The sequence below is a fragment of the Pan paniscus genome, chromosome 2 (genome assembly GCF_029289425.2).
Source record: "Pan paniscus chromosome 2, NHGRI_mPanPan1-v2.0_pri, whole genome shotgun sequence".
NCBI lineage: Eukaryota > Metazoa > Chordata > Mammalia > Primates > Hominidae > Pan > Pan paniscus.
In genome coordinates, this window is record NC_085926.1 from 64,364,400 (window position 1) to 64,379,201 (window position 14,802).

The 14,802-nt window shown below is 44.8% G+C and overlaps 1 protein-coding gene and 1 long non-coding RNA gene across 2 annotated transcripts in view; one reads left to right on the forward strand and one right to left on the reverse strand.

Annotated features, from left to right (window-relative positions):
• PRICKLE2 (prickle planar cell polarity protein 2) overlaps window positions 1-4,231 on the reverse strand; it is a 355,242-nt gene extending 351,011 nt beyond the window's left edge. Inside the window, exons 1-2 of the mRNA XM_034956835.3 lie at window positions 2,806-4,231; window positions 1,958-2,043 (exon numbers count right to left, since the gene is read on the reverse strand). Of these exons, the coding sequence (XP_034812726.2) occupies window positions 1,958-2,043; window positions 2,806-3,105 (386 nt within the window). The 5' untranslated portion in view covers window positions 3,106-4,231. The remainder of the gene's footprint in view (window positions 1-1,957; window positions 2,044-2,805) is intronic.
• On the forward strand, window positions 2,732-13,844 carry LOC130541334 (uncharacterized). Its single transcript, XR_008955377.1, has 4 exons — window positions 2,732-2,882; window positions 6,312-6,387; window positions 8,294-8,411; window positions 12,511-13,844. It is a non-coding gene; the product is annotated as an uncharacterized LOC130541334 (long non-coding RNA).
• Window positions 13,845-14,802: the final 958 nt, after the last annotated feature.

Here is a 14,802-nt window from a genome sequence, read left to right on the forward strand (position 1 = left end):
GGAGGGGATAAGAGCAAGCAGCTGCTGCCTTCCCAGCAATGGCTGGAAGTGCCATAAAAACCCTATTCATGGAGCCAAAGTGGTCTTTCTGCTGGGGTAGGGCAATTGCTTCAGCATGAAAATCTGTAAAGCCTGTTGAAATGGTCTCTTTCCAAAAGAATTGTTCCATAATGGGCTGAAAATAAAACACTTGTTTTCCCTTTGCAAAATCAGCTAGATTAAAACAGCTTAAAATTCTTCAAAAGGCTGTGATCATGAAGGTCTAGAGTGGCCCTAGACCCCTAGGATCCCCAGATACACTAGTTATGTCTCCTCCTGAGCAGTGGTTGAGGGGATGCTAAAAATCATTAACAAAATTAGCAAATATTTATGATATGCCTGGGACTGGACAAAGCATGTGTTTTTCAAGATCTCATTTAATCTCTACAATCATGCTCTGCATTAAATGCCATTATTATGCCCACTTAACAGTAGGGAAACTGGGAACTAGGGAGAGTAGTGACAGACAGGTGATCAGGGATCACACAGTGAAGGAGAGAAGTCAGGCTACACACCCACCCTGCGCCACTGCCCCACAAAGCCCCTGTTCAGAAGTTGACCCAAGGGCTGCACAGTAGGGGAGGAAAGGAAAGTTGGAAATCACTTTCTCTGCTGTTCATTACTCTGCCTCTCCCACCCCCACTAGAGCACAAGATGCATCAAAAAGGAAGCACTCAGTAGTTTTGTCATGCTGGATTTGGTTTACAAAATAAGGCTTCTACACCTATTCTCATTTTTTCACCCATGTTCATATTTGGGACAAACAAGGGGCTGGGCTACAGCACACCTATTTGGGCTACCACATCGGTACCACTGATGAATGTCTATGTCTGCCAATTACATATTTATAAGGTCGCCTGCCTTGACTCTGACACAGAAGTTATTAAATGCTCGGGAGCCATAAGGGTTGCGCTCAGTGCCCTGAAACAAAGGCAAAGAGGCTGCCAGACCCATCTGAAGCAGGAACAAAAGCATTTAATTTCTGAAGGAGCTGGTTGGGAGTTTTCTTATAACTGGGTGCCCAGCACACATTACAAATGGGGAAAAGTAGAGATGCACTAATGCGGTGGGGGTGGGGGGCGGGGGGCGGGGTGTGGAATCAAAGCAGGCTTTTCTGCCTAGCATCCAGAAAAAGCCCTCTTCATAAGCAGCTTGAGTGGTGGAGAAAGGGGGAAAGATGCGCTAATCCAAGAGAGAATGTGTTATGATATTGCACAATTTTCTCCTGTCACCAGTTTTTCCTTTTTATGAAGACGCCAGGGAGGATTCACCTTTTGCTTGAAACCAGCAAACTGGCAGCTTGTAAGCCTGCACCCCAACTTTTCCCAACCAGAGCCCCAGCAGCCAGATGCATTGGGAGGGCACCCAGCTCCCTTGTCTCCCAAACGTAATCATTCCAATCCAAGCTGGGGCTGCCTGGAAGTCAACACTCAAGGCACATTTAATAAGAAACATCTGGCCACCGAAGAGGGTTGACACGGCCCAGGCGGGCAGCAATGGATTTGTGGTTGGGACCCAGAGTTACAGGCGCTGAATTAAAAACACAATTGGAAAACACCAGCTAGTCCAGGGAATCCTACACATACAGCACTATGGCACTTGGCAACACTGCCTTGCCCAGGGTGAATTGTTTTGGAGTGAGTTACCTAGACACATAGTGCCCGTGCTAGGGATCCACAGTTCTCACATCAGTGAATCGCAGCCTTGAGCCCGGCTCTCCTGCATCTCCCAGTGTCTGGCCACCACTTCCACCTCCAATATTTGTAGCAGATGTAGCTCCGCTCTTAAAGAAACAGCCTTTGCATTCTTTCCATGTGACTTACAAGTGAGATTTAAGGCGGGGGGGAATATATATATATGTATATTACATATTGCATATTTTATCTTGCTGTAGTGTTGTGCATTTACGGCTTCCTACCTCCATTTATGCAAGGCGAACCCAGGGCACTGGTCACCACAGGCGTTACATGGCTGGCCTCGCTCTATCCGCCCCAGTCCGGTCAACTTCAAAACAAAAAGACAACACACGCATGTCTCCACCACGGGGTCTCCCTCCACAGCCCCACTCGTGTCCCTGGCAGGATGGCCTGCCCCTCCCACCCCACCTCCTGTAATTTGAGCCAACTGCTCCTCTTCTGTATGGGGGACACGGGGCGGGGCTCTGCCAGTTTCCCAGGGGTGGTCTCCCGCCTGCTTGGGGAAGGGTGCGCGGACCCAGGCAGGTTGCCTCCGGCGTGGGCACCACACCACCACGAAATGGCCCCGGCTGGGGCTTTGTCTCCCCCAGACACCTTGGTCACGGGTTTCTAAGAAACAAAAGCAAGACCCTTCAGTTCCCTGGAGTCCGCAAGAAGCGAGCATCGGGCGCCCGCCCTAGACCCGGCTGGTGCTCCCGGAAAGGGGGCAGCAGAGGACACCCCAAAAGACGGCCCTAAAGTCCCCGCTAGAGCTCCAAGTGGCTGGACGCTGGAGCTTTGGTGCTGGGATTCCGATTTGCCCGGAGGGAGGGGGCTTTCCAGGGATCCCCCAGACTGTGACCCTGAGGACCACGGTTCGGGTCTCACTGTCGCCCAGCCGGGGGGTCGGAACTTAACCCCTCCCGCGCCTTGGGGCGCTCTCTCGCGCCCTGGACGCGCCCCGCCCGCGGGGCCGGCTTACCTGGGGCCACAGGTGCGCAGCCGCGGGGCGCAGTGGGGCTGCGCGCGGGCGCTCGCGGCCGGCTGGAGGTGCCCGGCGATCGGCCCCGCTCGAGCGGGGGACACTCACCGAGCGGCTGGAGAGTCTTTTCCGGGAGCTCCGGCTGAACATGGCCGGACGCCTCCTGCTCGCAGCGCCGTCCGTCGGTCCGTCCGCGCCGCGGCCGGGAGGGCGGGTAGCCTGGGCGGGCACCCTCGGCGGCCGCTGGCCTGGCTGTCTCCGCCTTGCAGCCCCCGGCTCGCTCCGGAGCGCACGCCTACCCCTCCTCCCTTCCCTCTGCCTCTCCCTCCACGCCCGCAGGTCCCTCCCTCTCTCCCGGCATCCCCCCGCCCTCCCGGGTTCGCCCCGCGGTCCACCGGCTCTTCCCATCCCTCCCCCGCACCCGGCTGGGGCCACTTTCTCCCTTTCCCTGGCTTCTAGGCCCACTGGGCACAACTCCCGGCGCTTACCTGGTCCCGCCCCCGAAGGCTCGTCCCTCACCCTTGTCCCCAGCCTAGGGGCAGGGACCGTTTCACACCCCCCTGCCGCTGTAGCTGGGGTAGGGGAGTGGAGATGGAAGGATGAGGGTTGAGTTTGTTTAAGGTATAATCCACATACAGTAAATTCACCCTTTTTTAGTGCACAGTTCTGCCAGTTTCGACAAATTCGTACAGACCTGTAACCACCACCACAATCAAGCTATAGAACAGCCCTCCCACCCCCGAAAATGGATTATTTTAAAAGTTTGTACCATGCCTAGAATCTAGTGTTCATTAGGTGTTGGGAGAGGAAGAGGAAGTGGAGGAGGAGGAGGAATTATGCCCCTATGTAATTGTACAATGCCTGGAATATAGTAGATGCTCATTAAGTAAGTGTTGATTCATTGCATTCAAGCTTTGAAGCCATTGCGCCTTTAGTGCCTTTTTTCCCATTACCTTTTCCATCACTTACTAGTTGGTGATCTCCCCAAATTAACCTCTTTGTGCCTCTGTCTCCTTATCGATAATAATTTTTTAAAATGATGTAACAAGAGTCCTTATCTCACACCATTGTTGAGAGCTGAGTTGGGGCATGTTTAGTTATTATAACAGGCACAAACTCAGGCTCATTAAAGATTAGCTGTCATGGCCTGGCATGGCTCACGCCTGTAATCCCAACACTTTCAGAGGGGGAGGCAGGACAATCTCTTGAGGCCAGGAGCTCCAGACCAGCTTGGGCAATCTGACTACACCCATCTCTATAAAAAGTAAAAAATTAGCCAGTCATGGTGGTGTGCACTTGTAGTCCTAGCTGCTTGGTAAGCTGAGGCAGGAAGATCGCTGAAGCTCAGGAGTTTGAAGTTACAGTAAGCTATGATGGCCCCACTGCACTCCAGCCTGGGTGTTAGAGCAAGACCCTGTCCTTATAAAATAAATAAAAATAAAGATTAGCTGTCAAACGTAGTAAGTCTGAGAGGTTCAGGCCACATGCCTGCTTATCATTGATGTTTCTACTCAAATACCACCTTCCCTGAGAGAACTTTCCTCGCCCCCGCTGTAACATCTCTCGTACTAATATGATCTCGCACACACTAATATGATGTGTAGCATACATTGAAGTGATCTTGTTTGCTTATTTATTTGTCCTCACCCAAACTCAAGTTGCACAACAGAAAGGACATTGTCTTCTTGGTCTCAGTTGCCCTAGAGCCTGTAACAATGCTTGCCTCTAGTAGGTTCTCTATAAATATTTCTTGAAAGAGGACATTCTTCCCATTGTCAAAAAAGATAACTGTCCAAACTTAGTGTTTTTCAGATGAGACACTGAACTTTGATGAAGAAAAGGTGTTTGCCTGGAGTGGCACAGCAAATGAGTGGCAAGGCCAAACCACCTACACCCCAAATTCAAAAGAATAGGGGGCCACAACTCAGACACACCCAGTGTATCAGTGTCAGCTGATTGTCCTCATGCCTAGACAGTAAAGTTTGGTTTGGTTTCTGGGCCGGAATTAGGGTGAGGCAAAGAAGGCCTTTACTTTAGGAGTAAAATGTACTGGGATGCTAAGAAACTCAGTAACCAAGATAAACCATGTTTTTATTCAATATTCTAAAGAATCAAAGTTAACAGCAAAAAAACTCCATGATGAACAGAATATCATTTTAAACAAAGACAGGATTCTACCCCATGCTTATATAACCCTGCCTCACTCACCTTATCTTAATCCTGGCCCTGGTAAAAATGTTCCAAAACTCAGGGACATTAAGGATAGACTTCCTTATATTGCTTTATCTAAGTTACTCACCACCAACTATCACCATTAGATGATATACCCCCAGAGGGTAAATGCCCCGGCTTTTCTATCTCTTCATTAGCCCAGGCTTAGCACAGCATCTGGCTCATTTCAGATGCTCAACAAACATTTGTTAAATAACTAAATCTAGGCCGGGCGCGGTGGCTCACGCCTGTAATCCCAGCACTTTGGGAGGCCGAGGCGGGCGGATCACGAGGTCAGGAGATCGAGACCATCCCGGCTAACACAGTGAAACCCCGTCTCTACTAAAAATACAAAAAATTAGCCGGGCGTGGTAGCGGGCGCCTGTAGTCCCAGCTACTCGGGAGGCTGAGGCAGGAGAATGGCGTGAACCCGGGAGGCGGAGCTTGCAGTGAGCCGAGATCGCGCCACTGCACTCCAGCCTGGGCGACAGAGCGAGACTCCGTCTCAAAAAAAAAACAAAAAAACAAAAAAAACTAAATCTAAGGCAGTAGATTAGGCAGGGGGAGGGGCAGGGGAATGTTAGCAATCACAGCCCCAGATTATAGTCAGTACCAGGGCTGGATGCTCACCTGGCTTTCTCAGCAGGGCACCACACACCCAGCTCTGTACTGCACGTGGCCTTGTATCCAGAGGAAAACGCCAGGAGGTTAGGGAAGTGCTCATATTGTGATTGTGGATATCGCCTATTAGTATTTTAATTATGAAAATTTTTAGAAAAGGTCAGTAACAAAATTAGTGCATTACAAGTTTCCAACAGATGGAGGGTGAATATCCTGAGGAAGTGTTGCCTTATTCAAATTCCCTCAAAGGAGCTACAAGAGCTAGGAGCAGGTGTCTTGCCTCAGATGTGGCTGGTGGAGGGTGCAATGATAACAACATCATTGGGAGCATGTGTGGAGTGTTTCTGGCCTTTAACTTTTATTGTGTGGTCAAAGAGGAGATGCCAAGAAGATGTGAGTGGACTTTAAATGTTGTATGAATAAGCCAGGTGCATGTGGCCCAATCCCAACCCACAAACAGTGCTCCAAGGGTTTCTCCTGATGCTTGCCATAAAAAGAACCCCCTCCTAAGCCCAGTCCCCACTGCTCTATTTCCTCTGAGTTTGAACCAGTATTCTATGGGCTTATTTACCCCTGAGGTTCATGTATGAGAGGCAGTATCTTCCTTATCTATTGAACAACCACTTTATCTTGCTTAGAAAGACAAAGTTTAGTAACCCAGGAAGGAAAAAAACATTCTTGCTGTCAGCTGCAAGTGAATAGTAGACAGTTTTCTTTTGCTTTATCACTGCATTTGCTGTTCATAGACATCTTTGATGTATGTTTTTTCTTCATCTCTCAAGGCAATACAGTTACTAAAGGAACTTGAAGAGATCCTCATACATAATTGTCAACACGGGAAGACGCCTTTGCTATAATGTAAGGTGGAAAAACAAAACCCGAATAGACTGTCTGCCTGTAATTGCTCCTAAAATATGCATCAAGAAACTGGAAAGAAATACACAACACGTTAAAATGTATTGATCGTGAAATTATAAGGTTTTGTTTCCTTTCTGCCTCCTAAATCTGTTTCCTATAATGAACCTCTGTTCATTTCATAACCAGAAATGTAAAAGTATTTATCTAAATTGAGAATTGTGCCCTTGTTGCCTGAGGTCTTCTTACATCAAATCTGGATCAGCTGCAGCGAGAAGCTCTGTGTCTCCCCTTCTTTTGACCTATATATAGGTTCCTGTCTTGTGTAGTTTGGCTTTTCTATTTTTTTTTTTTTTTTTGTATAAATCTGTGACTTTTAAGCCAGGCAAACCTTCTGGCCCACTGTGCTCACATACCTGCAGGAAACCTCAGCAATGTGTCCAAAAAGTACTTTCTAAACTAGGAAGGAACACAGTAGCTCAGAGCAGCTTCACACATGTGCACACTTATTTCTGTGACCTACCAGAAACAACTCTGAATGTGGCAAAAGGGGTAAAATCTCCCTGAATAGTAGCCAACACTTAGCAGCTCTATCAAAGCGTCCTCTGAGTCAGAAGTCTACAAATGGTAATTTTAAAAAGAGTATTTAAAGCCATGGTGATGGGGGAGTTCAGGATGACTGGAAAGATGGTTTTTTTCTTAGTGGTGGGTTTATAGAGGGGCTTTCCTCCTCCTTCCCAATGAGCACTCTTCTGTAGTCTATACATTTTCTTGTCTAGGCATGAATCAGACATATGTCCTCAGAAAGAATTAAATCAGGAGATAACTGGAATAAAGAGAGCAGTGCAGGTGGGCTGTTTCACAGGATTTAAATAATCTTAAATGTATAAGTATATCCTAATATACTTAAAGCAAAAATATCTGAAAAGATATAAAGTACTACACTAAACAGCATATATATTTCTCTTTGAAAAGCCTTGGAATTGTGTGGTGCCATGGGCTCAGCTTATCCTGAAAAGCAAATTACAAAGAAAAAGGAAAACTGTAGTTTGAGGGACAGTCACGACAGTGTTGTTTCTAAGACGAAAAGAAAAATCACATGTAAATACCTAACATTAAAGGATCCATTAAGTAAAAATAAATAATGGTACATCCTTCCAATGGCATTCTGCCCAGATGTTAAAAATGATGTAGGATATGAGAAAATTTTTTAAAACCAGCCTACAAAATAACAATATGAATTTACATTTGCAAAAGATTTGGGGTACCTCTTATACTTTCAAAGATACACACATATTTGGAAAAAAGAAGTCCAGCGACTATAACAAAAAATGTTACTGGTTAGGATTGTTTTAGGGATTGAATTTCAAGTGATTTAATAGTTTCTCTTTTGCTTATCTAATTTTTTAAAACAGAATGTGTTTTCCTTTTATAACAATTAAAAGTGAAAATATAAAATAATTACTTGACTTTTTGAAGTTCTTGAAGACTAAGAGTTATCTATAGATGATAAAATATAGGGGGCTTTTGTTACTTTTTCTTATCTATATATTCTTAATTTCTACAGGAAGCAAGTATTGTTTTGAACTAAGAAACACTTTGAAACTGGAAATATAAATGGGTTTCAAATATTCATAATTATCGTGTACAACAAATACTAGTTTTCTTTAGAAAGAAAAAATTTCAAATTTTATTTCTTCACAATTTTCTGGAGTTGTTTTCCCCATGAACATATGTGTCTTTTGTAATAATAAAAAACAGTATATTTTTGGTGCAGCTCTTCTATCACTCCCTTTAACCAGGGATTTGAGGACTTTTGAGTACTGTGCTCCCTGTTTTCCCAATACTCCTAAACAAGCACAAATATGCAAAGTTGACTTTTTGATAATCCCTTTCACTTGTGTCCCAGTCCACTGTTTGCAGAATACATTCAAAAGTATTATATTGGGACTCCAAGACTCACAGTGAGGTCAGAAAAGGAAACAAACACTCGCTGAAGTTGTGTGACTTCCCCGACACGTATGCTGGTAAGAGAAGGGGGTTTCAGGAGGAATGAAGCCTAGGTTTGTTGTCCCAAGTTTTCATGATCCCTTCCCGTCTTTGGGGATAGCTTTCTGTTAAGATGTTCTCTCTCTCTCACACAGACACACATGCAAACACACACAAGACTGCCCTGCTGTGCACCTTCTGGGTGCACCCAGTGCCCCTTCACACAAAAATGCATTTGAAGGACCAGCATAGGTCTGAGGTAACAGCATATTTTGGGGGAGGTGGGTGGACTTTCTCTTGCTGTTTTCCCCTTGACTGCATTTGTTTCCCCATAATCCCCAACCACTCTCTCCAGCTCACCTGGCAAAGCTGCTCCTTTCCCTGAGCTCTCCTCCAGCCTTTGTATCATTGTTCTGCATTGACTGAGTTTGTCATAGCTTCCATTAATTGAATAGAAACCATGAAAAGGGGAGGAGAGGCAGTTTCCACACACACTATTTCCCCTATTTCGCTAGTCTATGCTTGAGCGTCATCAAGAAACCAAGGTTATTGGTTTGCCACACAGAGCTCATTTTTCTCCTCAATTCTAACTCAAAAATAAATTCTCTCTCTGAGACACACACACACACAGACACACACACACACACACACACAGAGAGAGAGAGAGAGAGAGACATTTAATGGCCTCTGTCTCACTGAGATTCAGAATTACTGAGTGGTTCCCAAACTTTCTGTGCGATACTGGCCAATAGTAGAATTTTGGAGAGTTCAATTGAAGGGATTAAAAGACTCAAAACAAGACCAAACAGGTCAGTAATGAAGACAAAGCAATTGCAACTATAACGTAGGACTGGTTGTCCTTTTCACTTGGCCTTTATCGCTAAGCCTCTTTAGAAAACGTCTCTCAAATTTGGCTGCATGGCAGGAATGACTTGGGAACTTTAAGAAAACTCTAATGCCCAGGCCACACCCCAGGCCAATTAAATCAGAATTTCAGGGGTACAGCCCAGCCATCAGCATTTTAAGAACTCCCCATGTGATTCCAGGCTGCAGTTGTGTGGCAGAACTGTGGACTGCCTGACCTTTTAGGCAAAGGCTTTTCACGGCCAGGTTCTTTGGCTGAGATGTGAATCTGCTATGCTTTCTTCTTCTTACCAGAAGCTGTGCCCAGCTTGACACCCACTGGAATGACCTCATCAACAGTAACAGTTTATAACATGTATCTGAAGAGGGTGGGCCTGGGGTTCCGAAGGGCTTTGTGTTTGCTATGCCTGGGTGCAGGCAGCCGAGTGTGGAGCACTTAGGACAGGGCTAAACCCAGCTGTCTCGTAAAGGAATAAAAGAATGGGCAAGGGCTAAGGAGGGTGACAGAGGAGAATCACCTTATTGGCTGTGCAGACAGGAATTTGGGGGAAAGATGTGTCCAATGGGGATTGCTCAAACAAAATGTTGTTCAGTGCCTGAGCTGGCCCCACCGCAGGATGTAAGGAATCTTCTGTAAAACCATATTATTTTCAGATGCTTGACGTGCCTAGATCTTAGGGAATCCTGGAAGAGAGCTGAGCTTTGTGTTGAGGCTGGCAAAGGGCCATGTCTGAGCTGGCTTCTGGTAACAAGAAGGAAGTCTACACCTGGGCTTCAAGAGTGTAAAGTCAATTACAACAAATTAATTATGCTCATTGGTCACAATGTGTTGGAGCACTTGTGCTGGGCTCATGGCACCCTGTAGAGATCCACTGGACTGAGGCCTGGTTAATGCTACAGAAAAGGCTGGCTTCTGTACTCAAATGAACATCATTCGACAGCTTCTGATCACAGAGGACAACCAAACTGACAATGTTAATGAAACTATTAAAAAGTCTCCAGTTCCAAAAAATGGCACGGATTTCACTTCTCACATTTACCCTAGCTTCCTAACAGACAAACAGGTTGCTTTAAAGTCCCAGAGCTAAGTGATTATTTCGGTTGAGACAGAGTTTTCATGTTTTGGGAACAATTTGATCAAATGGTCTGATTTGTCAAGGTTTCAACCAATTGGCCTGTCTTACCTGCAATTTCCATGAAGCATTTCTTTTTCTTTCCTATCAGCCCCCTGAAAACCAAACCTGACATAATATCTTGATAAGGCCCCTTCCTGATTCTTTCCATCTGGGAAAGTTGTCTCATTTGTCTAGCCCAGCAGTTCTTAACCCTGGCTACACACTAGAATAATCTGGGGAGTTATTTTCTTTAATATGTCATGTCTGGTCCCATCCTAATCAATTAAATCAGTATTCCTGGGACCAGACAATGGCTAGTTTTTTTAAAGCTCTCCAGGTGAATTTAAAGTCTAGTCAGGATTGAAAGCCTTGAATCCATCTCTTTTCCCATGATTTCTTTACTCATCCTCCTTGGTTTTCCTTCTCTGTGCTCATGCTACATTATCCTCATCCTACTTTTGTACCTGCCATCTCACTATGCAAAGTAGACAGTATATCTCTTTTGCACAGATAACAGGCAAAGGAGACAGATCAGGACAAGACCTTTAATTCTTTGCTTCTCAAAGGTGGTGTCAGAGACCAGCAGCCATGAAATTATCTGCAAGCTCATTCAAATTGCATAATCCTAGTAACTCAGAATCTACATTTAAACAAAACCCCTAAGCAATATGAATGCACACTGGAGTTTAAGAAGCACTGTTCCAATTAACCCATAACACATCCCCCTTAAAGGATCATCCTACAGCCCCTCTGTGATTCGCCAGAGTGGAACTATGTGGTTCAAACCCTCAGTCTCCCCAGGTACTGGCTCTGTATGAAGCCCTATTTTAAATGCTTCTACAGACAACCATTCATTTTAACCTTGCTACAGCTCTGTGGGACTGGCTTACTATTATTCCTCACTGGAATAAAACAAGGTTCAGAGAAGTGAAGTGACTTGTCCAAGCTAGTGACAGATTCAGGATTTTAATACAGGTTCCACTTGATTCCAAAGTTGGTTCTCTTTACAATAAAACAGATGTCACCGTGCTTCATCCAGAAACAGGTAAGCACAGAGTAGGTGACACAGCTGGTGCAATCCTAGCTCTTCTTGCTTTGGACTGAAACTTGCAAGACCCTTTCTCTGCTGCTGCCTGAAACTTGCAAGACCCTAACTCTGCTGCTAGCAATGAAAGAGAGACCAGCTGTCCTGCTCCAGCAGCAAGTCAATATCTCACCTTGGAAATGACTAAAAAAAAAAAAAAAGTGGTGTTCTCATCACCACTGAGAACTCCCCCAAGAGAACACAGTCTGTTTGGCCTCTTGGTAGGACCCTTCTGGATATGTAGTTCATTTCCTCTTCAGCAGAGAATTTGGTCTCTTGAGTATTAAAACGTATGCTTTTCTTTTGTGTTCTCTTTTTGCAAGCCAAAAATCATCCAACCAGACAACCCTTTCTCTGTCATGCATGGGACATGTACAATTTTTAAATAGTTGTTAAAAAAAAAAGTTGGAACTTCAGTTTAAATGGACTAAAACTTCCTACGTAGCGTGCAACTGGGGTCAGTATGGCCAAGATGTTAAGTGCCCGTGAAGTCACCTCTTTTGTCTTTTAAAAGGATAATCAATGCCATAGACTAGGTTGAAAACTAGATCCAAGCAGAGGCCCATCACATTCCTTGGGCATGTAAAATGGACAAGTAGTAGACTGAATTGTCATTTCTTCATAAAAGTGGTTGCCAGGATTTGGGCCTGTATGAGTCAGAGCAGCCTAGCTAGTCCAACGAACAGCAAGTTTCACAGGCCTATCAAAAGAGCTGTTTCATGCTTTTGCTCACATCATAGTCTGATGCAAGTGAGGCAGGGGAGGGGGCGAGAGGAGGGGAAGAGTGAGTGGAAAGGTAGTGCTCTGCTCCGCCCAGACATTCAGGCTGATAATTCTTCTGAGGGCTGCATCTGCCATCTTCCAGAACTGCAATGTCCAATATGGCAGTGATGTCATATGTGACCATTTATATTTAAATGAATCAAAAGTAAAAATTCACTTTCTCTGTTGCATTAGCCATATTTCCAGTTCTCAAAAGCCACATGTGACTAGATTCTACTATACTAGATGCACAAAATAGAAGATTTCCATAATTCCAGAAAATTCTATTTGACCACTTCCTCTAAATTTCAGAGTGCTCCACCGGATTGTCTGAATCTGACCTGCAGACAAGAAAAGAGAAGGTAAAGAGTCAGTGAGGACTGGTGGACGTATTTTCCCCAAATTTCATTGGCACAAGCTTGAGACATGGCCTCCTTTACTGCAAGAGAACCGGAAAGCATCATCTAGCTTTGCGCCTAAGAAGAGGAGAAGCATGGACATGCATGAGCCCTTGGGCATCCCTGTCCCAGTGGCCTTATCAGAATTGCAATACTGTCTCACACTGCATTTTTTGTATTCCTAGGAGAACTGGCCAGGCTTCTAAAGAACATAACCTTACTTTGGATTAGGCCTCAGAGATGTTAACTCTTGCTGTCGGTAAGGGTTGACTCAGATGCAGAAACTCAGACAATAGTTAACCACTTCACTTGAAAGAGAAAGCCTCATATGACATTCATCTCATCAATGGCAAAGTGTATGAAAAAGTGATTCTGTTTTTATATTCTAAATCAGGAGTTGGCAAATTTTTCTGTACAGGGTCGGATAGGAACTATTTAAGGCTTTGTGGATCATACAGTCTTTATCGCAACAACTCAACTCCACAATTGTAGTACAAAAGTGCCATAGATGAAGGAGAGTGACAGTGTTTCAATAAAGCTTTGTTTACAAAAGCAGGCAGTAGGTCCAGTTTGGTCTAGCATAGTTTGCCGGCTCCTGCTGTAAGTCTTCACCAGGTCCTCTTCACTTCCTAGCAGACTCACCTTTCTCTTCTTCCTGTCCCCTCCAAAAAAGAATGGTAAAAAGAAGAATGGAAATGTTGGTATATGTAGAGAGCCAACATTTTGCAGTGCTAAGCACTTTACTCAAGTTAATTTAATTCTCACAACACCTTGAGTAAGATTTTTATGGTTGCCCATTTACAGTTGAGGAAGCTGACACACAGAGAAATTAAGTCATCAGGTTTAGCTCATGAAGAGACTAAAATTCTAAGTGTGATGGCATAATTCACTATAAGTCACTGGTGCATGAAGCAGTATTGTTTAATATCCCCCAACATGGTAATCAGGGAAGAACTTAGCCATAGACATTATCAGAGGGAGGGAACTAGAGTAGGGCATGGGGAAAAAAAATACATACCTGAGTTGGTAGTTGATGGGATTTGTTTGTGAACACCTATGACACATGTTAGGGGTGGGGAGATGGCAAGAAGAATGAGGAGCAAATGTGTAAACCATGTAGGGGTCTGTGGTCTTGCAATGGCAGATGGGGAAGTCATTATTGTGATGAACACAAGGCTTATTAATGTGCAACAGTGCCCAATTTTAACCCTTTCCTGTCATTTTCAATAAAGAAAATTTTGTCTTTGATATCTGCTTCTCCTTTCCCCAGTTTCTGGCTTAAAAAAATGCAAAATCAGGATGTTGGGCAAAAAGAAACAGGCCCAGGCAGTACGGAAGAAAGGAGGAAAGATTTTTGTTTATTAGACATTTCATGGGCTCTCCTTTGTTGTGAAAAGTCTGGGTAATGGGCAAGGCAGAGAGAGGGATGAAGGCAGCCAGAGAGGCAAAATCAACCTAAATACTGTATTGCTGAGAGAGAACACAGGTCAAAGACAGAGAGCCTGAAAAGGCAAGTGGGCTGCTCTTGGAGATGTTTGGGTTTGGGGTGGTGAATGAGAAGCTTTGGTATAATTGAGAAAATCAAGAAAGAAAGAGAAAAGGATTTTGAGAAATGCTACCATGGGTTATCAGTTGGGCCCCTTATAACATTCTCTGGGTATTGCAGGTAAAGTTTCCATTGTAATTGTTTTCGCTTTGGAAGATGTGGCTCTATGCAGAGATTGGACTACATGGGGCCTTGGGATTTATTTGGGTTACACTAACAAAATGTCTCCATGTTTTGCTCCCTGAATTGGAGGAATCTAGAGTATATGAAAAAAAAAAAAAAGAATTACAATAGGCACAGCAGTCCAAGAATGGAAAAGGCTAGCTCTTGAGGAAGAGAATTTTCCATCTCTGCAAGTGTTCAGGTAATCACCTATTGTGACATTGAGGAGGGAATGCAGGAGCTGTAGGGAAGTGGGTTCCTCAACCTGGCTGAGCATCAAAAGAATCACAGCTTTCACAAACCACAGCCCCAGGCCCCTTCTATTTCTGTCATGTTGTGGAGCACTGACCTTTTACAAAAGCTCTCCAGGGGATTCAGAGCTTTGGGAACCAATGATGCCAAGAGCTGGGCAACGTGATCTCTACTGCTGCTTCCAAGCCTGACAGCATTATCCTCCACGAACCTCTCCTTTGTAAAAGCATAACATCATAGGAGTAT